This window comes from Bos grunniens, chromosome 21, assembly GCF_055505025.1.
Source record: "Bos grunniens cultivar Pamir isolate PY7600 chromosome 21, Bosgru_T2T1.0, whole genome shotgun sequence".
In the NCBI taxonomy this organism is placed as follows: Eukaryota; Metazoa; Chordata; class Mammalia; order Artiodactyla; family Bovidae; genus Bos; species Bos grunniens.
The window spans coordinates 25,528,793-25,554,969 of NC_141185.1; the positions used below are offsets into that span (position 1 = coordinate 25,528,793).

The 26,177-nt window shown below is 40.3% G+C and overlaps 1 protein-coding gene across 5 annotated transcripts in view; it reads left to right on the forward strand.

Moving 5' to 3' along the window:
* Positions 1-1,112: 1,112 nt before the first annotated feature.
* SNX6 (sorting nexin 6) overlaps positions 1,113-26,177 on the forward strand; it is a 48,896-nt gene continuing 23,831 nt past the window's right edge. For 4 of the 5 annotated variants that reach the window (XR_015149750.1, XR_015149752.1, XM_086363619.1 and 1 more), the window contains exons 1-7: positions 1,113-1,148; positions 1,303-1,350; positions 12,420-12,524; positions 12,760-12,870; positions 15,916-16,037; positions 17,952-18,075; positions 25,185-25,280. Coding sequence is in view for 3 of the 5 variants with exons in the window: in XM_086363619.1 (XP_086219745.1) it covers positions 1,143-1,148; positions 1,303-1,350; positions 12,420-12,524; positions 12,760-12,870; positions 15,916-16,037; positions 17,952-18,075; positions 25,185-25,280 (612 nt within the window). In the remaining 2 variants the exon portion in view is untranslated. Of the gene's footprint in view, positions 1,149-1,302; positions 1,351-10,402; positions 12,525-12,759; positions 12,871-15,915; positions 16,038-17,951; positions 18,076-25,184; positions 25,281-26,177 lie in introns of all 5 variants that reach the window. The other variant, XM_086363620.1, reaches the window with a different exon arrangement.

Consider the following 26,177-nt stretch of genomic DNA (forward strand, 5'->3'; position numbering starts at 1 on the left):
TATGGGATTTCCCAGGCAAGAATACTGGAGTAGGTTGCCATTTCCTCCTCCAGGGGATCTTCCCAACCCAGGGAACGAACCCATGTCTCCTGCATTGGCAGGCAGATTCTTTACCGGCTGAGCTACCAGGGAAGCCCGTGCTATACACTAGGGGCTCTACTTCAATTTTTAAAAATGGTTTTTAAAAAGAGGCCAGACAGATGCTGAGGGTAATTATTGTGGAAGGGGGTTGGAAGGAGGAATGAGACCAATTTAAGAGGTAATGGCAGATAATCAACTATACATGTAATGGGATTTGGTTACTAAATGATGTGAGGACTGAGGGAGAGGAAGGAAGGACTTGAATGGGACTTTTGAGGTTTCTGGCCTGAACATCTGAACATGCTGATGCCATAAACTGAGTGGAAACGTAGGATTGCTTGTTTGTACATGTGTGTGCACTTCTGTGTAACAGAAGTGGGGCAGGGGCTAAGAAATGGTTTTGTCTTGTTTCAAGTGCCTGTGGACACTTGTGTGGTGCTATAGAACTGGACAGGTAGAGTGGGCCTGGGGACAATTCTTGATATAAAGAAAAGGAATACTCTAGTAATGTGTACAGCTCATTTATATAGTGTTCAACTATTAGCGCACCACACCCTGAGGTAATTACCTTGCCAGCAGTAAAGCTTTTTTACAGCCCCTGACCGATGACTGTATAAAGGGCCTTGGTTCCCACAACATCTACGGGCAAAATATTAATTGTGATTAATTATCGTGTGGCACCATACAAAAACTAGAAGTTTTCTTGTGGCTCCCGGAGGGCACTTGCTTGGTTTTCGCTACAGCTCTCAAGTAAAGGGAACTGGACAGCTCCCCGGGTGGCCTTCGGCCCTTCCCGGGTCTGAACCGGCCAGCCGCGAGCGGTCTCCAGACACGTGCGCCTGGGCCTGGGCGATCTGGGCCTAGGATGCGACGACCTTGGGCGGAGGGCACTGAGTCCTTCCTCCGCGCTCTCAGACCCTGGCCCCCAGCGTCTGGGCGGGAGGGGCGGGGCGGGGCGGAGTTGCTTCGAGGCCCCGCCCGCCTGCAGCCGCCGCCGCCGCCGGCTCCCTCCGGCCCGCGGTGCGGTGCGCGCCTGCGCTGGCCCTCGCCTCGGAGCAGCCATGATGGTGGGTGTTCGCGGCGCCGAGCCCAGGGCGCGCGGTGGGGGCGGCGGGCGCGGGGCGGGCGCGGGGGCCGCGCCGGCCGGGCACTAACGTCTCCCTTTGTGTCTCCCCTACTCCATCCTCTCCCCCGGCGCGCTGGGCCCTTCCGACCCCGCAGGAAGGCCTGGACGACGGCCCCGACTTCCTCTCGGAGGAGGACCGCGGAGTAAGTTCTGCCTCCTTCTGGCTCGCAGGACCCCCTTCCTCGCCTTGGCCCTGGGGTGGGTTACCGGAGGGGGGTCCCCGGCCGCGCGGCACCCGCTCCCCGCCGGCCTCCTTTCGGTTTCCTCGCCGCACCGCGCCCCGCCCTCCTGCAGCCCTTCCTCCCTTGGGGCCCTGCGGTTCTGATTTCCCGGGGACCCGCGGCTGCCCTCGGCCCCCCGCCCCGGCTCCGACCCTCCGGTGGACTCCTTCCCCGCCCGCTCCGGGTGCAGGTGGGGAAGTGGAGGGGGAAGTCGGAGCTAGACAGTCCCCGCCCCCCGCCCCACGTTGGGGGCTATGAAACCCATTGTCAGACCTTCCTGCCCGCACCCTGAATTTCCCCTTGGGGACCTCTCGAACCCGTCTCCGCCTACCCTTCTCTCTCTCTAAAACATTGTAGTACTGGCCTGTTGTAAATTATCCTTTGGCAAGGGATTTTACAGTCGCCGGATCTTATCTCTTCTCCAGTATCCTACGAGATTTTGCAAAGTGCTGGTAGCCCACTGTACCTTTACTTTTCCTAATGTCCAAAAGACACATCTTTTGCGGAGATCCCTTGGTGGTGATTTGAGGCAAACTGCAGTTCCCTTCAGAAAGGGCCTTCAGAGCTGTGATTCCTCCCTTCCACCCTGCCCCCATGTACCTTGGCTGAAGGGTGGTAATCTCTATAGTGCCTTGTACAAGTGAGCACTTGAAAGATACTGATACATGATGATTGCAACTCAGCAGCGTTTCATGGTTCCTTCACATTTAACAGCGTGAGCTTTACTTTTCTTTTTTGCTTTTACTTATTTATCTTTGATAATGTGAGAGACACATTTGTTAGTCGGTTTTTGGCAGATGATAAAGTATTTTTATAAGATTTTATTCCTGTTTTTTTTTAAGTAAAGATAAGGTAGTATTAACTGATGACCTTTATAAAGCTTTAACATAGTAAGAAAGATGCAAAGGGTGCAGTATACTTTTATAGATGAGGAATTAATACATTTATCTGTTTACACAAAACAGGAAAAGCAAACAGGATTTGCTCTCTTGTAAAACCTAATGTTCAGTAAAAGTATTAATTTTTTGAGTATTTATGTTGATGTGAAAAATAGAGTATTTTCTGGTGAATATTTGTGTTCCAAGCCTTATGCCTTTGATGAGATTTGCTTATCAAACTGGAACCTCTTAAGTAATGTGTCCAGAAACTTTTCATGTATTACAGATTAAAGGCAGGGTGAGATGAAAGGCATGGGTGACCAGGAGGTTCTTACAGAAACTTGCAGATGAAAATTTTAATATGAAAATGGAAAAAACAACAACAACAACAACAAACATCACCAGGAATTTGAAAGCATTTAGAAGGTCATGATGAATATGTCTACATGTCCAGTTCTTCCTTATTTTTGTCCTGTGAGACTAGGTGAATCATAGTAATAGCCACAGCCGGACGGTGTGTTAGCACTGTGTAAGCACAGTTTCCTTATATCTTCTCATCATTCTTGTGAAGCTTTTAGTATCCCCCCTTTACAGATGAGAAATCTGAACCTCAGGGAAACTAAGTAATAGTCTGAAGTCATATAGTCAGTGAGTGGGAGAGGTGGACTTTAAACCATGTAGCTGACATCAAAGCCAGTGCACATATTTCTCAAAGTCTCCTTGAAACACTTGCATCAGAATCACCTGGGGTGTTTGAAGAGCTAAAGTCAAAAGGTTGTGGGCCCACTGTCTAGTAAATCAGTCTCTTGAGATGGGGAGGGAAGAAAACTACTTTGTTAACAAGCAAGAAGATTCCACTGCACATGAAGTTTGATTATGGCTGCACAAAGTTATCCTGCTCTTTCCTCATTTCAGGAACAGAAATTGCAGGCCTGTTAATTTCCTTATATTGTGTTTGTCTTAATAGAAATAGATTAGTAGAACTTTTAGGCATTGCACTTTTAGTTCAGATTGTCTTATTCAGCCTTTTAAGAAAGTCTTGATAAAGAGAAAGTGTGAAATACCTATTTGATACAAATTACAGAGGGGAACATCACAGATTCAAAAATAATAGTGTAAGCACTTCATTCAAAGCAGCAAGTAAGCAAAATTAAAGACAGTATTTTTAAATACGTTTATAAGCAGCCTTGAATTTTCATATTTGGAACAGAAGAGAATCTTAAAGCTTTAAGAAAATACTGTTTCGGGAGAAAACATAAAAAGCAGACTTTAAGAATACACAATATTGAAAATATTGGTCACGTTTAATCTCTTCGGTTACACCTCTACATAATAGGGTATTTTTTTCTTTCCCAAAGGCAGGACAGTAACATATTATTTAGTAAACAAATGAGCCCTTTGAACTGGATGCATTTTGCTCTGATGTCCTTGTTAAATAGAGCGGTAGGTGCCAGCATGATGGCATAGTTCTGTTAGCATTTGATTTGAACTCTAAATAATATGTTTATTGTTTTCAGAATTACTTCAGGTGGAGGAACTGCACCTCTCCTGGACTTCTCGCCTTGCTCCTCCCTCTGCATTTCTTATCTTCATTAATGTCATTTCCATTCCTGCAGGCAAGAAGCCTCTGAATCATATCCTTCATCCCCATACCAGAACAATCATCAAGGCCAGATAATTTCACCTCAGAAATATTGTTTAGCCCATCTTTTGTTTACATGACCCCAGTTAAGGTCCCTGCCATCTCTTGCAGGGCTTGTAGCAGTATCTGTTATTGGTCTCTATCTCTGGTCTTTCTGTTTTCCAGTCCAGACTTCACATGACTGCTAGTTTACCTAACTGAAATGATTGAATCATATGGCACCAGTAGTCACAAGGACTTACTTGGACCCAGTTCTTTTTGCAGTAAGGTCTAAACTCCTTATTCTAGCATTGAATACCGTTCATCATCCTTTCTGGCCGACTTCCTTCTCAAGATGCCCCAGCACACATCCCCTCCCCAAAACACACGTGTAGGCATATTCTAGTCTATTTGTCATTGCTCAAGCATCTCTGCCCTCTCTAATGTCTATTTTATGCATGCTTGTCAATGTTGTGGAGTGGTTTTTTCCCTTTACCTCTTTTTTTCCACATGAAATTTGGCTTATCTTTTAAGACTTGGCCCAGATGTGTACATTTTCTTTTGTACCTCCTCAAGCATTTAGCTTGAATACATTCCACATTTATTGGTAGTTATTTCAGATAAAAATGTCTCATAGATTTTGTTAGCAAAGGATAAGATGAATGTTGGCAGAGGAAGAAGAGAAAGCTCCTGCCCTGGGACCATGGCAGTGTAGCATGAGATTTATGGTGAAGTGCTGAGGGAGTACCAAGGAGGGTGAATACGTAACGATTGCTACACACTGCTGAAGCATTTGCTGCATGCCAGGGACTTTCCATATATTAACTCACTTCTCAAATCCCTGTGAAGTAACTGCTTCTGTTATTCCTACTTGGAAAGGAAAAGTGAGATTTAGAAAGAGTAAGTAACTTGCCCAGATTCCCACAGCCAGTATGAAATAGATTCGAACTCAGAGGAAATCTAGCTATGGGTCCTGGGCTGTCATGTTCGACTGTTTTGTGACCCCATGGACTGTAGCCCACCAGACTCCTCTGTGCATGGGTTTCTCCAGGCAGGAATACTGGTGTGGTTTGCCAGTTCCTTCTCCAGGGGATCTTTCTGACCCAGGGATCAAACCTGCATCTCTTGCATTGCAGGTGGATTCTTTACTGCTGAGCCACCAGAGAATCTCGTTAACCGTGGTGCTGTCTCCTAAAGGAGCTAAACCTTAAATGTTGATCAGAAATTGTGTAGGCTGTCAGGGGAGGGGAGGGCTTGTCAGCAGAGAAGATAACATGTGTAGATAAGCCATTTGGTTCCACCTGCAGCGCTTGTTCTTATTGGAGAGAAATGAAGTGAAGTCGCTCAGTTGTGCCCGACTCTTTGTGACCCCATGGATAGTAGCCTGCACCAAGCTCCACCATCCATGGGATTTTCAAGGCAAGAGTACTGGAGTGGGTTGCCATTTCCTTCTCCAGGGAATCTTCCCAACCCAGTGATCGAACCCAGGTCTCTCACATTGGAAGCAGGAGTAAATACCAGTAGTACAGATAAAGTGCATAATGATAAAGAATCCAGCCAGTGGGAAGTTCTGAGGGTTCTTAGCTGGGAAGGACATATACCCAGATGAAAATAGCATTGTAGATGACTACAGTGTGGAAGATGGATTGCTGCCTTCTTGCAGAAAGCAGAGAAAGCAGTTAGCAGGCCCTTGTGGCAGTCCAGATGAGAAATGTTAAAGGTAGAACTAAGGCCGTGCAGTGGGAGAAGGGATGAAGGAGAGGACATAGCAGAGATGTCTAGGAGATAGAATGGACAGGGCATAGTGGCTTAAGAAATACATGGGCTGGGCAGAGGAGAAGGAGATGAGGAATATAGGAGAGAAGAGTAGAGTTAGAAGGTAGATAATAGGTTTGGTTTTCACATATGCTGGATTTGAAGTGCCTAATCCCTTTCCGCCAAAACTACAAACTAAGATCTGAAAGGACAAAGATTGTGTCTTTTCATCTTAGCACCTTTGACAGTAGTTGGCACACTGAAGGCACTCGGTTGTTTAATAAGTATTAAGAAATAAATATGTAAACACTAAACAACAAATACATCCAGGTGGATATATCTAGTTGGTAAGTTGAAATTATGATTGAGAACTTAGAATAAGAGATGTGAGTTGAAGGTATAAATTCAGGAGTTATTAGTCAAGAATGGCTGAAATTACAAAGGCTAGATACCCAGAGGAAATAAGATTCACATGCCAAGGGGAGAAAATGGACTAACTGATGGGGCTGAGATGGTCAGGAAGAAAATGAGAAGTGTTCCAGAAGCTGAGAGTTTTAATGGAAAGGATCAGAATGATCATTAAGGCAAATACTGAAGAGAGGTCAAAAAGACTGCAAAGTATTGGGTTTGGAAATAAGGTCCTCACCGTGTGGGGGTTTTGTGAGATCAGGGCTAATTTGACTAGAAGAGCAGTGCTAGAGCAGACAGGAAGGTTACATGCTCAGGTGGCCAGAAAGCTCAGCTCTCTGTAGGACACCATGTCTTCTGAGAAAGCAGAGGCATTGAGTCCATCCAAATCTATTTGTAGAAAGGTTTATTGATGGGTCTGAAGGGGTAACAGCTGCTAGTGTTTATTTCTTGGAGATGTGGGAGGCAGTGTCACTTATTGAGCATAGGCGTGGAAATGTGGTTGAGGCTTGAGACAGGAAAGGTTTGGAGTAGTTGCTCAGGGAGTCAGAAGGGGAGCTGAGCAGATCGGCCTAGGACTGTTGAATGATTTTAAGGATCTTATGCAGTTTGGAGACCAGTACTTTGTAGTGGACAAGTGCAACAAACAGTTGTGACTTTCCTCTAGCCACACTCAGCTCAGAAAGCAAAAAATGTCGATTGAATTGCTCCTCCAGGTGGGAATTTGCAAGTCAGGTATGGCAAAGAGCAGTGAGAGTTGACGAGACCTGTGAGAAAGGCATTGGAGTGACATCAAGTGACTTATTTTTGGTATGGTAGATGAAAGGAGATCTAGTTTCCAGAAAGTATATGTATGTATAATCAACCATTGATTTGACTGCTGAGTATACTGGGTATAATAATGGAAATAATTCATTACAGGACTTCCAAAATTATTTGTTGTGGTTCAGTTGCTAAATTGTGTCCAACTCTTTGTAACCCCATGGACTGAAGCACATCAGGCCTCCTTGTCCCTCACCATCTCCAAAATTATAACTGGTTGTAAATCAGCTGTACTTCAATTAAAAAAATTTTTTTTTTCTTTTTTTGAATCCTAACTGAACTAGGAGTAAAATAGATTTAAAACTTGGCCAGAACTAGTGAACTTAACAATTTCTGTCTGTCTCATGGGGTCACTGATTGTACTATAATTCCCTAGAAATAGTTTCTTAGCACGATTACGGTTTGCGCCTTTCTTTCAGGGCTGCATTGAGCCAGAAGAATAGGGCCTGGGGGCTCGCTGTAAGGACTAGGCTTTTCTCCAAGTGAGAACCCCTTAGGTTTTGAGCAGAGGAATGTGTTCTAGTTTACTGGTATCGTTCCAGTGGCCCTATATGGAATATAGATTGAAGAGGCAAGAGGACAGAAACAAGAGAATGGTTGGGAAGCTGTGGCAATAATCAGTTACTTTGCTTCCTTCTTCCTCCTCCTTCCATCAGTCTATCTCTGTACATGTATTTACTTTTCTGACAAAAGATAAACAGTTTTTTAGGAATGTCATAAAGTAGGTACTTTAATGTGTAAACACATCAGTGTACTAAACTAGTAGTGAATGTCCTCCTTACTAATTTTACATGAATTAATCAGCAGTAGGGCAGTGTCTTTATATTTCTAAGGATAGTGTATTTATGTTGCTTAATCCATTTCCTCTGCCTGGGCTTTCTCTTGACCATGACACAAGTGTTTAACCTAGTAAGTCTTTGACAAAAGAAAGTACAAAGTTTATTGACCCAGATAAGGATTAAACTGATGAATGTAGTCTAATTAGAATATCCTCAAACTGACCTGACTAGTTGCACAAAGTTAATGAAATGTTAATAAATCACAGTTGTTTGCTTCACTCCTCCCCTTAATAAAAGCTACCTAAAATTACTTATTTTTCTCTAAATCAAGAAGGTACTCTGCTTGCAAAATCTGTGTGTGTGTGTGTGTGTGTGTGAGGTCACTCAGTTGTGTCCGGCTCTTTGTGACCCCATGGAATATAGTCTGCCAGGCTCCTCCGTCCATGGGATTTTCCAGGCAAGGATATTGGAGTGGGTTGCCATTTCCTTCTCCAGGAAAATCAGTGCACATTGTATCTAATTAGCACTAAATTTACAGAAGTTCCCTGCAGTCCAGGGTTAGGACTCTGTGGTTCCACTGCAGGGGGCAGGGTTCCATCCCTGGTTGAGGAACTAAAATCCTGCAAACCGCACAACAGGGCCAAGAAAAGAAAGAGAAAAAAAAAAAAAAACCCCACCAAATTTACAGTACGATATTTTATTAAATCTAAGGTGCAGTTGATTGGAAGATATATTTTCTTACATGTACCACTAAGGAAAAAATACAGCCAACTAAACTATTAATTTGTCATCAATTACAGGGCATCCTTATTTCAGATGCATTAAAATGTGGAAAATATGTATCTGGAATTGATGAAATATGATATCAGATTATCTTTCTTTTTTAACTTAATTTTTTAAATTGAAGTATAGTTGATTTACAGTGTTGTGTCAACCCCTGCAATACAGCACAGTGACTCAGTTATACATAGATAGTAGTGAAAATAGCTCAGTGTGTCCCACTCTTTGGGACCCCATGGACTGTACAGTCCATGGAATTCTCCAGACCAGAATACTAGAGTAGGTAGCCTTTCCCCTTCTCCAGGGGATCTTCCCAACCCAGGGATCAAACCCAGGTTTCCTGCATTGCAGGTGGATTCTTTACCAGCTGAGCCACAAGGGAAGCACAAGAATACTGGAGTGGATAGCTATCCCTTCTCCAGCGGATCTTCCAGACCCAGGAATTGAACTGGGGTCTCTTGCATTGCAGGTGGATTCTTTACCAACTGAGCTATCAGGGAAGCCCATACACATACAGACGTTCTTCTTTTTTTTTTTTTTTAATTCTTTCCCATTGTGGCTTAACCTAGGATATTGAATACAGTTCCCTGTGCTATACAGTGGGACCTTGTTGTTTATCCATCCAGATTATCTTTCAGCGAAAGTTTTGTGTTGATGTGGGAGATCATTTTATTGGCTGGCAAACCCTTATGTGTGTGAAACAAATCTTGTGGTCAGACAAAATAATCCTTCTCCATAGGCCCAGGAAATGGAAAAAAATTGAAGTCTGAAGTGTATATGGGAACTGACCATAGGAACATGCACTATCAAAATGAATGCTTCTGCTGATATGTAGCTAACGTTCCTATGAGATATAAAGAGGAAGAATCAGAATCTTACCATCAGCGTTTTGCTGTGACCACATTTGTAATTCATGTACATTTTCCTAAGATCAGTTCTAGAACTAAGAATGAAAGAAGCAAATGGCAGGTTGAATTAATAGCTATTAAGGCTATTATGTGGGATGCTTTAGTAAAGCATACAAGAAGAGAATTTATAGAAAGGTTAGAAAGAAGTAGAGGAATAAAAGCAAAGGAGGAAACTTCTGGGACTGATGGAAATGTTCCATATCTTGATTATGGTGATGATTACAAGGGTATAATCTATGTATTTGTTAAAACTTTTCAAATTATATCCTTAAAATCTGCATTTAATTATATGTAAACTGTGCCTAAAAAAATATAGAGTACAAGACCAAAAGTGAGATATAGGAGTATAGGAATGTATAATATAGCTATACTTTTTGTATATAGGAATACTTGTATTGATTAGTTGCAATTTTAAAAAGCCAAGTGTTTTACTGTCAGACTAAACAAAGCAAAAAAAACGGAAATAGTGGATGTGGTATAAAAGGATACTGAAATGGAAGACAGAGAAATATGTTAATAATTTGAAATAATCTTTAATTGGAAGAATAAATAACAGCTGTTCATATGTAGAACTCCTGAAAGATGTATTTCCAGATTAATAATGAAATGGTTAAAAAAATAAACCTGAAAGTTAAATTGTACTTAGAGACATGCAGTCTGGCAGAATGTTTTATATCATCATTAGCAACTGAGATAAAGTTTTGACAGAATGTAAAGACAGTCCGGAAGAATCTAGACTAATGTTCCCTCATATGGTTTTTAAGGCTTATTCTGAAAATTGTTTTGATATGTCTGTGGTAGGACATGGGATTCTGTGTTTTTTAATAAGCATCCAAGTTGAATCTTACCAGTAGTGTCTGAGAAATGCTAGACCAGGCAGTGAAAACATAAATGAAGAACTGCCAAGATTGTTAGTCCAAAATCCGTAAGATAAATCTATTAGTTTCCTGGGGCTGCTGTAACAAGTTACCACAAACTTAATGGGTTAATACAACAGAATTTTATTCTCTCATGATTCTGCAGGCCAGAAGTCTGAAATCAGTATCACTGAGCTGAAATCAAGGTGTTGGCAGGGCCATGCTCCCTGACGCTGTAGCGAAGAATTAGTTACTTGTCTTTCCAGCTTTCTCCTGGCTGCCTGCACTCCTTGGCTTGTGGCTTTACCACTCTAATCTCTGCCTCCTTAGTTAAGTTGCTTTCTCTTCTTTTGTCTGTGTCAGATCTCCCTCTTACAAAGATACATGTAATTGTATTCAGGGCTCTCCTGGATAATCCAGGATAAACTCCACTTTTTTTTTTTTAAACCATATAAGGTTACATCCACAGGGATTTGGACCTGGATGTCTTTGGGGCAGCTGTAATTCAGCCAGCCACAATAAACATCTTAAGAGTGGCCTCAATATGAGTAAAAAGAAATAAGGAAACAGATTTCTTAAATTAGAATTAGGGTAAGGGGTTAGAGAAGAGGTAGGAAACAGTTTGAAGACCTGATAAGACTAAATAAAAGCAAGAAAACCAAAGAACAGCGTACTCTCTAATGTTTCCAATATTGCAGAAGCAATGAAGTTATTGGAAAATAAAAAAGAAAACTTCTTTGTAATTCAGGACAGCCTTTAAATTTCTTTTATCAGACAATGGCTACATGTAGCAGAGTACAATAGTGATTTTTTAAAACATTTTTATGTAAGTTTATAGTGTTAACTTAAAAATATGATTGCTGATTGAAATTTAATTCAGTATAAACTTATTAAAGTTACCAATAAAGTTTTTGTTAAAGGCCATCATAGATAGTATCATGCATTTTAAATAATGATTCATTTCTTCTGTGACTGTTGTTAGATTGTAATGGTATTTATTTTTTAAAAATATGTCTACTCAATATAGAACCAGTAGTGCAAAAGTGAAATAGTATTTTACTTTCATTACTAATAAACAACTCTATTTAATGAGAAACTTCACAAAATTCATCTTTGAATAAGTCACAAGATTTCTTAAAGGCTTTTTTCCAGTTTTATAAAATTCATGCATATTGTGGAAAGTTGGGAGAATAAAAGAACATAGAGGAAAATCACTGCAACTCACATTTTGTTGTATTTCCTATACATAATAATTTTATGTGTGCATTTTTTTAAAATATAATTGAGATCATAGAGTGAACAATTTTGCTTCTAGCATTTTTTCCATTTGCACCGTAATTGAAATTTGAAACACTAATGATTAGGTAAGTTTCCAAAGGCAATCCTGCTTTTGCAGCTAGAGTATTTGAAGCAGGCTAGTTAGATTTTTAATATTTTGTATCTTTACATCTGGCTTAGACTTGATTTTATCTTTTAGTGTATTTGCTTTTGTAAATCTACAAATTACCTTAAGATGTTAGAATGTTAATCTGTTTAAAAGGGAAGAAAAATGAGTGATACTTAAGAATGAGAAAAATTGTGATTAGAATTATAAGTGACGTCTTCTCGTAGATGAGTAAATAGAAGCACTAAATAGGGAATATACCCAATTTTTCTAATGTACTAAAACTGTAGAGTAAAATTTAATACATATCACGGGAGTTAATTATTATTTGTTAGCATTTTTCTTAGCACTTTGCATATGTAGTACATTGAACTGTTATTTTATTATATATTCCTAAATTAAAATAAGCAATAAAATTTAAATGATTGGCCATTATTCTTTTTATTATTTTTCTTATTCTTAAAGGTAGATACATTTCTTAATTTTAGGACATTTGAACTTGTAAAGGAGCATCTTTTTGGGAAATAGTTTACTAGTTTACTTTTTGGGTGAAACTATAGTAAATCATAGTTAGCACGTTGACTCATACAAAGGATAGTTGAATGATGTAGAATGAAAATTGATTAAGATAACATACCCAAAGCACCTCCCCCAGAAGATAGATTAAATGAACTTGTGTACTTGTTAGATCTAAGATTCACTATTTTAGTTTTGTTTTTGCACTGTCTTATTGTCTAGGAGAAGAATGAATTTGCATAAAAACCTATAGAATTTTCACTGAGGTATTATTTTTTTCTAGCTTAAAGCAATAAATGTAGATCTTCAGAGTGATGCTGCTCTGCAGGTGGACATTTCTGATGCTCTGAGTGAGAGAGACAAAGTAAAATTCACTGTTCACACAAAGGTAAATGGGGTTTTTTTACTTGTGTTATTTTAATTATTGTGCTGTTATATATGTAATAGTACACTGACTAGAATTTTGGTTTTCAACATAATTAGAAATTGTATTTTAGTTTATAATTCACTGCTGCTTATTATCTTTCATTAAAGACTAAGTTTAGAAAATAAGGTATAAATGTTCATAGAAACTTTTATAGTCTAATCTTAATTTTTATTTGAGAAAATCTCTGTCTTTGCAGAGTTCATTGCCAAATTTTAAACAGAATGAGTTTTCTGTTGTTCGACAACATGAGGAATTTATCTGGCTTCACGATTCCTTCATTGAAAATGAAGACTATGCAGGTTACATTGTAAGTATTGAGGTTCCATTTTAATCCTATTTTCTAGGAACTTTTTAGATACTTTATTATGTGTGGAAATTTTATTCAACACTTCTAGTGAACTGATGTAATTTTTTAAAAAATTTCCAGCTATAAAACATAATTGACTGCCACTTTTTATCCCAAGTTGTCTTGTTTGGGAGTGTGGCGATATCGATATGTAATGCTCCCTCATTTAAACTTAAATTCTTACTGTTTATTAGAATTGAAATGGGCTTGTCCTGGGGGGTAATAACTAAGGAGGTGTTAGAGACCATATTAGTCTTGAACCCTTAGGTAGACAGATGTTTAGAGTTGGAGGGCTCCTGAGAGGTTGTCTAATGTAAATATGCACCCGGTGTTATGGCTCAGCTGTGGACCACACTCAGATTTCTGGAACTGTTTCTTTTGATTTCCTTGAAATTGTCCTGACCTGATTCCATCTTTATCCTTGTGGCCCTTACTCTCAGTCATTTGCTTTGTTTTTCTTTCTACAACCCCAGTTTGGTGCACGAGTGGCGGTGCTTTTGTCGTTGTTAATTGCCAGTTTTTATCAAGACTACAACTGAGGGACAGCCCAGTAGAAAAGATGCACAGGATGAGATATTGGGGTGAGGGATTGGCACAGAACTCTCATGCCCTTTCCAGGATGTACCACCAGCATGTCAGTGTGTTTACTAGTCTGGAAGCTCTCCTGTTTCCACCCTTTTCCCCCTCATCTTCTTGTATGGCGTTATTTTCTTACTACTTTTTTCTCTCATAGACTAAACACTCCTCAAAGATCAAGACCATGTCTTATTTATCTTTATCTGCTGGTCGTTCAGCATCACGCCTGGCACATAGTAGATGTCGTGCATGGGCAGCAATGAATATGTGCCAGTCTGTACTTGGTGCTTCCTTCCCTGTTGCTTTCCTTGGTATAATCCTTTTCTTCTGGTCATTGCTGTTTTAACTTCCCCCTACTTACCTTTCTTTCTGTTTATTTGCTATCTTTGCTTTCCATCATTTCCCCTTCACAGTTCTTACTTGCAGGCTCTTCCTCTAAGATAGATTTTTTTTCTTTTATCATTCCCTTGAGTGATACGTCTCTTTTAGACCTTGTGTTTTTATTTAAAGTAAGTGCTTACTTTCCCCCTCACTGTGAGAGAATAGGGGGAGGTTAGTCATTAGTCTGTGCCGTATTCTCTTGTAGTTAAGTCAGTGCTTTCTGCCTCTGGTACACTCCAGTCATACCATTTACATACTTTGGAAAAAATAGCATGCATATTTGCAATACATTTAGTTAGTGTGTACTTAGAGCTTATTGTGCATATACATTTGAGAGCTCTAGGTTGTCACGTAGGAGTCTACAGACTGAAGTTTGGGTTCAGTTCAGTTCAGTCGCTCAGTCGTGTCTGACTCTTTGCGACCCCATGAACCGCAGCATGCCAGGCCTCCCTGTCCATCACCAACTCCCAGAGTTTACCCAAACTCATGTCCATTGAGTCAGTGATGCCATCCAACCATTTCATCCTCTGTTGTTCCCTTCTCCTCCCATCTTCAATCTTTCCCAGCATCAGGGTCTTTTCAAATGAGTCAGCACTTCGCATCAGGTGGCCAAAGTATTGGAGTTTCAGCTTCAACATCAGTCCTTCCAGTGAATATTCAGGACTGATCTCCTTTAGGATGGACTGGTTGGATCTCCTTGCAGTCCAAGGGACTCTCAAGAGTCTTCTCCAACACCACAGTTGAAAAGCATCAATTCTTCGGCGCTCAGCTTTCTTTATAGTGCAACTCTCACATCCATACATGACTCCTGGAAAAACCATAGCCTTGACTAGATGGACCTTTGTTGACAAAGCAATGTCTCTGCTGCTTAATATGCTGTCTGCTGCTGCTGCTGCTGCTAAGTCGCTTCAGTCGTGTCCGACTCTGTACAACCCCATAGACGGCAGCCCGCCAGGCTCCCTGTCCCTGGGATTCTCTAGGCAAGAACACTGGAGTGGGTTGCCATTTCCTTCTCCAATGCATGAAAGTGAAAAGTGAAAGTGAAGTCGCTCAGTCGTTTCCAACTCTTATCGACCCCATGGACTGCAGCCCACCAGGCTCCTCCGTCCATGGGATTTTCCAGGCAACAGTACTGGAGTAGGGTGCCATCACCTTCTCCGAATATGCTGTCTAGGTTGGTCATAACTTTCCTTCCAAGGTGTAAGCGTCTTTTAATTTCATGCCTGCAGTCACCATCTACAGTGATTTTTGGCGCCCACAAAAATAAAGTCAGCCGCTGTTTCCACTGTTTCCCCATCTATTTGTCATGAAGTGATGGGACTGGATGCCATGATCTTAGTTTTCTGAATTGAGCTTTAAGCCAGGTTTTTCACTGTCCTCTTTTCACTTTCATCAAGAGCCTCTTTAGTTCTTCTTCAGTTTCTGCCTTAAGGGTGGTGTCATCTGCATATCTGAGGTTATTGATATTTCTCCTGGCAATCTGGATTCCAGCTTGTGCTTCCTCCAGCCCAGCGTTTCTCATGATGTACTCTGCATATAAGTTAAATAAGCAGGGTGACAATATACAGCCTTGACGTACTCCTTTTCCTAAAGTTTGGGTCCTACGATCTAATACCAGAATATAGTGCTGCGCTCTGTTTCTTCCTTGGTGTTCAGGACCTCAAGAAACTTAATTTCTAGACTTAATCAACTTCTCTAACCTTAATTAGGATATTCCTCATTCATTCATCATGTCGTTAGCTCTCTCAGACAGCAGTCTTTTTTTTTTTTGAGAGGGAAACAAAGTAAGTTTGAGTGGGAGATGCTGTTAGAACAGCGGGCCAGCTCAAGGCAGAACCGACGAGACAACAGTCTTCTATAGTGGCAATAGTGCAACTACTGAAGGAAATAAAAGTCTTTAAAAACTAGTGGTTTAGGGGACTTCCCTGGTGGTCCAGTGGTGAAGACTCCATGCTTTCACTGCAGGAGGCGTGGGATCTATCCCTTTTCGGGAACTAAGATCCTGCATGGCACAGTCAAAACAAAACTAGTGGTTTTATTCTGTGACAGATCCCTCCAGCACCACCAAGACCTGATTTTGATGCCTCAAGGGAGAAACTACAGAAACTTGGAGAAGGAGAAGGGTCTATGACAAAGGAGGAATTCACGAAGATGAAACAGGAATTGGAAGCGTATGTGACTTTTGTTGTTATTTGTGCGTGTTTTTATGCCCTTTTTTTGTTTGGTTGGTTTTTGTTTTTGTTTCTCTGATATCCCATCCTTTCAATCATTTCACCACAGTGACCCTTTCTGGAAGATGCAGGTTTAAGCCATACAACCAGTGTTAACTATCATGATCAGAGCCTACAGGAAAATTATAGAATAATTGTCTGCATTGTAAAATTCTTTAAATTACTGTTTTAAATAAACTCTGAAGATTGAAAACAGAAGATCCACAAGTCCATAAATGATAGTAGAAAGGGAAATAATGACTTTTTAAAACACACATGTAGATCATTTTATTTTTATTTACAAGGCCTTAGTCATTACCCACCTGGTTCTCTTGTTTGGACAAGTGCATACTACCAAGATTTCTGTTTCTCATATAAGTGTGCACTAAGCAACTCTGGATATTTTCTTCTTTCTTTTTCAAAAACTGTGTGTGTGTGCGTGTGTGTGTATAATTTTCCCACTCTTTTGTCTGACTATGGCTTCTGCCTGAAGGGAAAAGAATAGGAGCAAAGCAATGAGAGAATAGTTTTTTAGTGTTTTTTATTAAATGATGATTAGTTTCGTATATACTAGACATATATTAAATTCTTGAAAAAATTCTATTTCGTTTTTAGTATATTCGCTGAAAATACAGTTTTTCCCCTTCTCTTGAACATTTGAAATAATTTTGGATTGCTTCATATTGTTTTTCTGTATTTTGAGAGTTAAACAAGGAAATAGCTTTCCTTGCATTACCATCACCTCCATCACTTTTTCTGGTCATTTCTCCTGTTTGTGCATTTCCTTTTCTTCTCTTCCACTGAATTTCAGTTTTTAAGCATATATTCATGCTGCTACTAGACTCTTCTTCAAAATGCTAAACTCTTGACAAGAGAAATTAACAAAGTAGGTCTTCTTTGTTAAAGTGTAAGGTGACAGATATTTTAAGAATTCTGTCAATACTGAGTGCAAGCAGTAGCCTGATAGTGGACAGGTATGACTTCTATAGTTGATAAGCCTGACAGCTGGAAATGAGCAGCGCACATTAATATTGAGAGAATCTGTGGTTTTCCAGTGGCCCTGATCATGATTCTTTTGTGGTCTGGTTAGGGGTTGGATAACAGAGAACCTTTGGTTTATTCTACTGCTACCTCCATCCTCTGCATCCTTCTTTTTTGTCTTCACTGAATGACTACCCTCACAGAGATCAAACTTCTCCCAACATTGGTCCTGCTGGTTTGCTGGTATGTAAAACTTAACCTCCTTGCACGTAGTTGAAGCAAGAATATTGGACCTTTTCCTTGAGTGTTCCCCCCCCCCCAAAACTGACATGTATTACTATAAGATCACTGTGATTCACTGATGATATTAAAATGTTTTAAACACAGTTCTTCAATGTAATGGAAAACACTAGTCTCTCCATGGTGTGTTTCTTTCTTGTGTGTTTGGGTCTTTAGATGAAAATAGTTATTAAAGTTGAAAATATGTTTACTGAGGTTTGTTTTAGTTATTTGTATGAAGGTGTATAAAAGCAGTAATTATCTAGAAATTGAATCATTAAAATTGTATGCTATAATTTGTAATGTACTTTCTCTGAAGCTAAAAACAAAAAGCCCTATAGTTACCTTTAACATCAACTTGCATAGGAAGAAAGGTTCATAAAACTTAAAAATATTAACATTTATATATAATAAATACTATTAACTAGCATGAAGTCTTTTCAGAGCTGGGTTTTATATATTTTGTTAACAGTTCAACTAAAACCTTTGTTTACATGGATTATATCTTCGTGCCTCTAGTTTTGCATTTAGAATAATTCCTAGTATTTGGTTAAAAAACTGTTGTGGGTGTTTTTCTGCAGAGTTTTTACCTTTAATTTTGTGTATTATTTCTAGTGAGTATTTGGCAATATTCAAGAAGACGGTTGCAATGCATGAAGTGTTTCTGTGTCGTGTGGCTGCACATCCCATTTTGAGGAAAGATTTAAATTTCCATGTCTTCCTGGAATATAATCAAGATGTGAGTATTGAATTGATAAAAGCAGTGATCAAGGTTTATTTTTAAAGAGTCATTGGAAGGAGAAGGGAGTTGTTAGAAAAGGCTTAAGGCCTTATAAATACATTTTATAAAATGTTCTGATTTTTCAAGGCAGTTTAATATGACTTTTTTAATGATACAGTATTTCAGTAGAACTTAAGTAGATTAATTTTTTAAATGATGCTAAACTATGTTACTGCATGAGATATTGATTTTGATCCTGAAATGTGAACTTCTTAAGAAATAGGGTTATTAAATTGGTTAATGTTTCTTAAATTTGAATTTGGAGGCTTCTGAAGTCTTATGGAGAATTCAGAGAAGTTCTTAAGCTAAAGAATTCCCAGTTACTTTTGGGTTGATCATTGACTCTTAATCTGTTTAACCTGCCTCCTTCAGTGCTGGTTGCTGCTAATTTTCCTCCCTCCCAGCCTCAAGAGATTTCTTCATTCGTGGTCCTGGAAAAAATCTTTTTAGTGGATGGGTGATACAGATCTTGGAGTCTCTATTTGGATGACAAGATTAACTCATGATTTTAGCAGAAGAGAGATATTTCCTAACCTTCGTTCATTTCTTCCTATGGCATCAGTGACCACACCCAGGACCTCATCTCACCCCCGAGTTCCTAAACCCTGACCTTATGGACTCCAAGCGTAGCCCTCTGTCCTCACAACTCCCTTTTTCCCTGTTCCCACTGCAGTTGTTCTTTGATTCACTGCTGCATCTAGACCCTTGACTTCTCCTGCACTTTGACCCTGGCAGTAGCTCTTTTCTTTCTTTCTTATCTTGCCTAGCGTGCCTGCTCTGTCACTTATAGCAGTGTTATGACTTTAGACAGATCTCTCGTTTTCCATTAAAGCTAATTTCAATAATTCTTCTAGATCAAATAATGACCTTGTTCACTGGGACTGGACACCAATCAGAAAGCAAACACCCAAACCTCCTGTATCCCCCCATAGTCTTCAACCACTTTGGCAGCCACACTCATTTAATAGTTTTCTTTTCTTTTTTCTTTTTTACTTCCTCCTTTCCAATCTGGATGCCTTTTTAAAATTTTGCTTGCCTGACTGCCCTGGCTGGAACCTCCAGTACAGTGTTAAATAAGAGCAGACATCTGTGTTCTGTCCCTGATCTTAGGGGAAAAGCACGCACTCCTTCACTATCAAGTGTGATGTTAAATGTGGGTTTTTACATAGATACCTTTTGCCAGCTTAGAGAAGTTCTATTCCTAGTTTGTTGAGTGTTTTATCATGAAAAAGTACATCTGTTGAGATGATTCATGTTTTTTATTCTGTTAATGTGGTAAAATGCATCATGCTTTTCCATTTTGACTGAGATACCTTTCTAGCTATGCTGACTCCCATGTTCTTGTGGATCTATGGGAATCCATCTTGATGTGTTCACCTCTTAACTCTATGGCTGCTTCCCAGTCTGCTTCATGGGCTTTTCCCGCCATATATCCGTTCATTTAAATCTGATTCTTCCAAGGTTCCTCATTGAGTTCTCTACAAATCTATAAGATTTCTAATTCTGTAAATTCTCTCTAATACCTGCTTCTGTGGCTCCAGCGATTCTAATATGCTATTAACTTAGAAATCTATGGGAATTCCTTGGCGGTCCAGTGGTTAGGACTCTGTGCTTCCACTGCTGGGAGCGTGGGTTTGATCCCTGGTCACGGAACTAAGATCCCACAAGCCAAATGGGACAGCCCTGCCTGGCGGCTCCCTCCGCCCCAACTGTATCACTCCTGAGGCCCAGCACTATTCATTAAATAGCCTCCTGAAAAACCTCCATTTAGATGTCCCCTTGGCCTTTTACCCTCAGCTGAACCCTTCTTTTAAATCCATGCCTCCTTTTGTACTCTTTGTCTTATCTCAAAGAAGGCATCACTAACTCCCGTTCCCTTCCACTGTGAAAATTACTGAGGACTCCTACTGTCTGTTCCTGTCAGGAGTCACCAGATTCTCTCTGTCTTTTTACTGTGGATACTTGGTTCCATCACTAGACCTGAAGACTAGTCCAGACTTTGCCTGGGTTATTGAAGCAGACCCTGACTGGTCAGTCAACCTCCAGTCTTACCTTTCTCAACCCCTCAGTTATATTGAGTTCTTTGGGTGCTTTGCTGATGCCCCATGAATAGCTTTAACACTATACTTCCCCTACTGTGTGTAATTATGTTTGCTTCTCTCTGTCTTCCTCTGTACCATTAGTTACTTTAGGAGTAGGGGCCACCTCTTAATCATCTTAATATTTGTAACACCTAGCACAGTGTGTGGTTATAATATACATTCATTATGGTTTGTTAAATGAGTGAATTAGAGAAAGAAATGGCAACCCACTCCAGCGTTCTTGCCTGGAGAATCCCAGGGACGGGGAAGCCTGGTGGGCTGCCGTCTGTGGGGTCGCACAAAGTCGGACACGACTGAAGCAACTTAGCAGCAGCAGCAGTGAAATAATTAATATAAAAAATAAGGTTAAAAAAAAGCTGGAGTACTTTGAGGGGCCTAAGAGCAGTGAATTCTAACTGGGAATTTGAAAGGGTTTCATGAAGAGATGCCTTTTATTTTGAATATTAAAGTCTGACAGAGTTTTTGGTGGAAGAGGAGATACCATTTCAGATACAGAGGAACCTAAGAGTTCAGAGCCTCTTTCGAGAACAGTGTGGAGCATAAGGCTCTTTAGGGGTAGGGGTGGAGTTGGGAAGGTAACCTGAACCAGATTTTTTCAAAGTGTTGAGTATCTTGCTAAGGGGATTGGTGTTCAGTCTCTGAACATTATGAAACTCTATGAACTTATTTAAGTATGGAAGAGATGCTCAAAGTGTGATTTTGGAAGGAAAAAGAAAGAAGCTGTAGATTGTGTCAAGATTTTTATTGAAAGGTATGGAGTTTTCATAGTTGCATACCTTTACAGTCAGTTTCTCCCATCGGGAAGCTTCCATAAGTCTCTTATCTTTATCCATCAGAGGGAAGACAGAATGAAAACGATAATCAAACTAATCAAACTGATCACATGGACCACAGCCTTGTCTAACTCAGTGAAACTATGAGGCATGCTGTGTAGGGCCACGCAAGATGGACAGGTCATAGTGGAGAGTTCTGACAAAATGTGGTCCACTGGAGAAGGGAATGGCAAACAACTTCAGTATTCTTGCCTTGAGAATGCGATGAACAGTATGATAAGGCAAAAAGATTTGACACTGAAAGATGAACTCCCCAGGTCGGTACATGCCCAATATGCTACTGGAGAAGAGTGGAGAAATAACCAGAAAGAATGAAGAGACAGAGCCAAAGTGAAAACAATGCCCATTTGTGGATGTGACTGGTGGTGGAACTAAAGTCCAATGCTGTAAAGAACAATAAAAGAACGATACGGCATAGGAACCCGGAATGTTAGATCCATGAATCAATTGGAAGTGGTGAAACGAGATGGCAAGAGTGAACATTGACATTTTAGGAATCAGGGAACTAAAATGGACTGGAATGGGCGAATTTAATTCAGATGACTGTTACATCTACTACTGTGGGCAAGAATCCTTTGGAAGAACTGAAGTAGCCCTCATAGTCAACAAAAGAGTCTGAAATGCAGTACTTGGATGCAATCTCAAAAACGACAGAATGATCTCTGTTCATTTCCAAGGCAAACCATTGAACATCACAGTAATCCCAAGTCTATGCCCCAATCACTAATGCCGAAAAAGCTGAAGTTAAAACAGTTCTATGAAGACCTACAAGATCTTCTAGAACTAACACCCAAGATGTCCTTTTCATCATAGGGGACTGGAATGCAAAAGTAGAAAGTCAAGAGATACCTGGAGTAAGAGGCAAGTTTGGCTTTGGGGTACAAAATGAAGTAAGGCAAAGGCTAACAGAATTTTGCCAAGAGAACACACTGGTCATAGCAAACACCCTCTTCCAAACAACACTAGAGATAACTCTACACATGGACATCACCAGATGGTCAATACTGAAATCAGATTGATAATATTCTTTGCAGCTGAAGATGGAGAAGCCCTATACAGTCTGCAAAAACGAGATCAGGAGCTGACTGTGGCTCAGATCATGATCTTTATTGCCAAATTCAGACTTAAACTGAAGAAAGTAGGGAAAACCACTAGACCATTCAGGTATGACCTAAATCAAATCCCTTAATTATACAGTGGAATGTTGCACAGGAGGCAATGATCAAGACCATCCCCAAGAAAAAGAAATGCAAAAAGGCAAAATGGTTGTCTGAGGAGGCCTTACAAATAGCTGAGAAAAGAAGAGATGCTAAAGGCAAAGGAGAAAAGGAAAGATGTACCTATTTGAATGCAGAGTTCCAAAGAATAGCAAGGAGAGATGAGAAAGCCTTCCTCAGTGATCAGTGCAAGGAAATAGAGGAAAACAATAAAATGGGACAGACTAGATATCTCTTCAAGAAAATTAGAGATACCAAGGGAACATTTCATGCAAGGATGGGTACAATAAAGGATAGAAATGCTGTGGACCGAACAAAAGCAGAAGATATTAAGAAGAGGTGGCAAGAATAAACAGAAGAACTGTACAAAAAAGATGTTCATGACCCAGATAACCACAATGGTATGATCACTCACCTAGAGCCAGACATCCTGGAGTCCAAAGTCAAGTGGGCCTTAAGAAGCATCACTGTGAACAAAGCTAGTGGAGGTGATGGAATTCTAGTTAAGCTGTTTCAGATCCTAAAAGAAGATACTGTGAAAGTGCTGTACTCAATATGCCAGCAAATTTGGAAAACTCAGCAGTGGCCACAGGACTGGAAAAGGTCAGTTCTCAGTCCAATCCCAAAGAAAGGCAATGCCAGAGAATGTTCAGACTACCGCACAACCGCACTCATCTCACACACTAGCAAAGTAATGCTCAAAATCCTCTAAGCCAGGCTTCAACAGTACATGAGCCGTGAACTTCCAGATGTTCAAGCTGGATTTAGAAAAGGCAGAGGAACCAGAGATCAAATTGCCAACATCCATTGGATTATCAAAAAGCAAGAGAGTTCCAGAAAAGTATCTGCTTCTGCTTTATTGACTATGCCAAAGCCTTTGACTGTATGGATCACAACAAACTGGAAAATTCTGAAAGAGATGGGAATATCAGACCACCTGACCTGCCTCCTGAGAAATCTGTATGTAGGTCAAGAAGTAACAGTTAAAATCGAACATGGAACAATGTACTCGTTTCAACACGGGAAAGGAGTACGTCAAGGCTGTATATTGTCACCCTGTTTATTTAACTAATAATGCAGAAAGCAAAGAACTAACGAGCCTTGTGATGAAACTGAAAGAGGAAAATGAAAAAACTGGCTTAAAACTCAACATTCAGAAAACAAAGATCATGGCATCTGGTCCCATCACTTCATGGCATATAGATGGGGAAACAATGGAAACAGTGAGAGACTATTTTCTTGGGCTTCAAAATCACTGCAGTTGATGACTGCAGCCATGAAATTAAAAGACACTTACTCCTTGGAAGAAAAGCTATGATAAACCTAGATAGCACATTAAAAAGCAGAGACATTACTTTGCCAACAAAGGTCTGTCTAGTCAAAGCTATCTTTTTTCCAGTAGTCATGTATGGATATGAGAGTTGGACTGTAAAGAAAGCTAAGCACTAAAGAATTGATGCTTTTGAACTGTGGTGTTGGAGAAGACTCTTGAGAGTCCCTTGGACTGCAGGGAGATCCAACCAGTCCATACTGAAGGAAATCAGTGCTGAATATTCATTGGAATGACTGATGCTGAAGCTGAAACTCCAATGCTTTGGCCACCTGATGCGAAGAACTGACTCATTTGAAAAGACCCTGATGCTGGGAAAGATTGAAGGCAGGAGGAGAAAGGAACGACAGAGGATGAGATGGTTGGATGGCATCACTGACTCGTTGGATGGGAATTTGAACAAGCTCTGGGAGTTGGTGAGGGACAGGGAAGCTTAGCATGCTGCAGTCCATGGAGTCGAAAAGATTTGGACATGACTGAGCTACTGAACTGATGGGGTTTTAGGGACCAGATGAGAAGCTAAGAGACTGTATAGATGGGAAAACCATGAATAGGGAACCAAGAAGACGGAAAACTTGGAGATTAGATTATAATAAATATTTTAAAAAATATTCAGTGTGCGGTTAGCAGAATATATATGTGAAGAATACGATGTAGGCAATTTGAAATATAATCTAAGATTCAGGAAAGAGCCTCTGCGTAGTGATTGAAATGTGCTAGTCACTTGCTTAATGGTGAGTATTGAAGCCATGGCAGCAGATAAGGAAGTTAGATGAGATGTTCCTTCACGGGGCACTGATGCAATAAGTGGTAAAGTCAGAGTTGACTGCTTCTCAGTTTTGCCTTTAGATATATACTATTCATGCCATTCAGAGTCATCGTTTGTGTCCTTTGTCTCATGAGTTTGCTGACCCCAATATAGGTCGGGAGATGAGATTTGGAGTTTAGAGTGAAAAATTTGCAAAATATATTTTCAGAGTTTCTATAGAATCATATGATGGTATATTGTACTCCAGTAAATTTTACATGTTCAGAGAAGCTTCTGAGTGAATTTTTAGTTGACTTTATATGATGTAGTAGTGTTTGACAAAGTATGATGAAAGGGCTCCTTAGAGCAGAATTATCAACTACATTTACACAATTTGGAGGGGCTTCCCTGGTGGCTCAGCAGTAAAGACTGCCTGCAATGTGGGAGACTCGGGTTTGATCCCTGGATTGGGAAGATCCCCTGGAGAAGGGAACGGCAATCCAGTCCAGTATCCTTGCCTGGAAAATTCCATGGACAGAGGATCCTGGCAGGCTACAGTCCATGAGGTCATAAAGTGTCAGACACGACTGAGCGGCTAACACTTTAACTTTTGAGCCATACTGTAGATCAGCTGAACCTGAATCTTTGGGGCTGAGGCCAGACTCCTTTAAGTTCCCAGAATTTGAAAATCACTGATCATACATAATGAAATTGCCAAAAGTTTAAAAACTGGAGTCCTTTTGAGATTGCTGTTTTGATGACAGAGAATAAAGGAGGTATTAACTTCTCATTTGTAATCTTAAAAGAAATACTAACTTAAATTTACCTTTCTTTCAGTTGAGTGTGCGAGGAAAAAATAAAAAAGAGAAACTGGAAGATTTCTTTAAAAACATGGTTAAATCAGCAGATGGAGTAATTGTTTCTGGAGTAAAGGTAAGACACTATTTGGTTAACAGAGGTACTGCTTTGAGAATTTACTTCTTTTACGAGGGAGATACTTTGAGATTTTCCGATGTGTAGGCCATTATATTGGAATGGAAGAGAAGTTTGGATAGTAGACTTCTTAGGGCTGGGAAACTGGGCCCCTTGCCCTGAGTTCCCCTCTTCAGAGAGCTCCTTTCTCTAAGGGGTGATAGGTCTGCAGCTCCAAGGGAATTTGCCAACCCAGAGCCTACACCCCTGTCCTCCAAACCAGACCATCCTCCTTATCTAGAACCCCACATTTTCTTGCCCAAATTCCAAGCCTGCCTTCAAGTCCTGCTTGGACTTCCTCCTTGAATTCATCTGCTGGTGAGTAGACCGTGCCTCTGGTGGTCTGTCCTCCACAGATAGTCACGGAGTAGAGGGCCAGCACAGGGAAGAAGAGCAGTGTGCGGGATGGAATGACTGTCCGGCCTTACCCTGTGACTCTGCCTTACAGAGTCACAGGGTGGGCACCGAGGGGCTGCCTCGGTTTGTACACGTAGCCTTGGCTTTACAAATGTTAGGGGCCGACTTGGGTTTAGATTTGAAGTTAGAAGAGCTCAGTTGAAGTTTTGGTTTTGTCTCATAGTAGCTACGTGACCTTGAGAAAAGTCACTTTTCTTTCTCTAAATCTCAGGTTTCCCATTTTGAAAACGTGGTTAGTAATGCTACCTAGCTATAGGATTGTTAGAAACACTGAGTTAGATTTAGAAAGAATGAGATGCTAGTATGCATATACTTATAATTACCTAGATAACACCTAGATTTTTCTTAATGATGGTCTGAAAATGGTACAAGAATTGATTTTTTTGAAAACTCTTACCATCAATATTGAGAAAAATGTTCATTGCACAATGTATTTTCAAA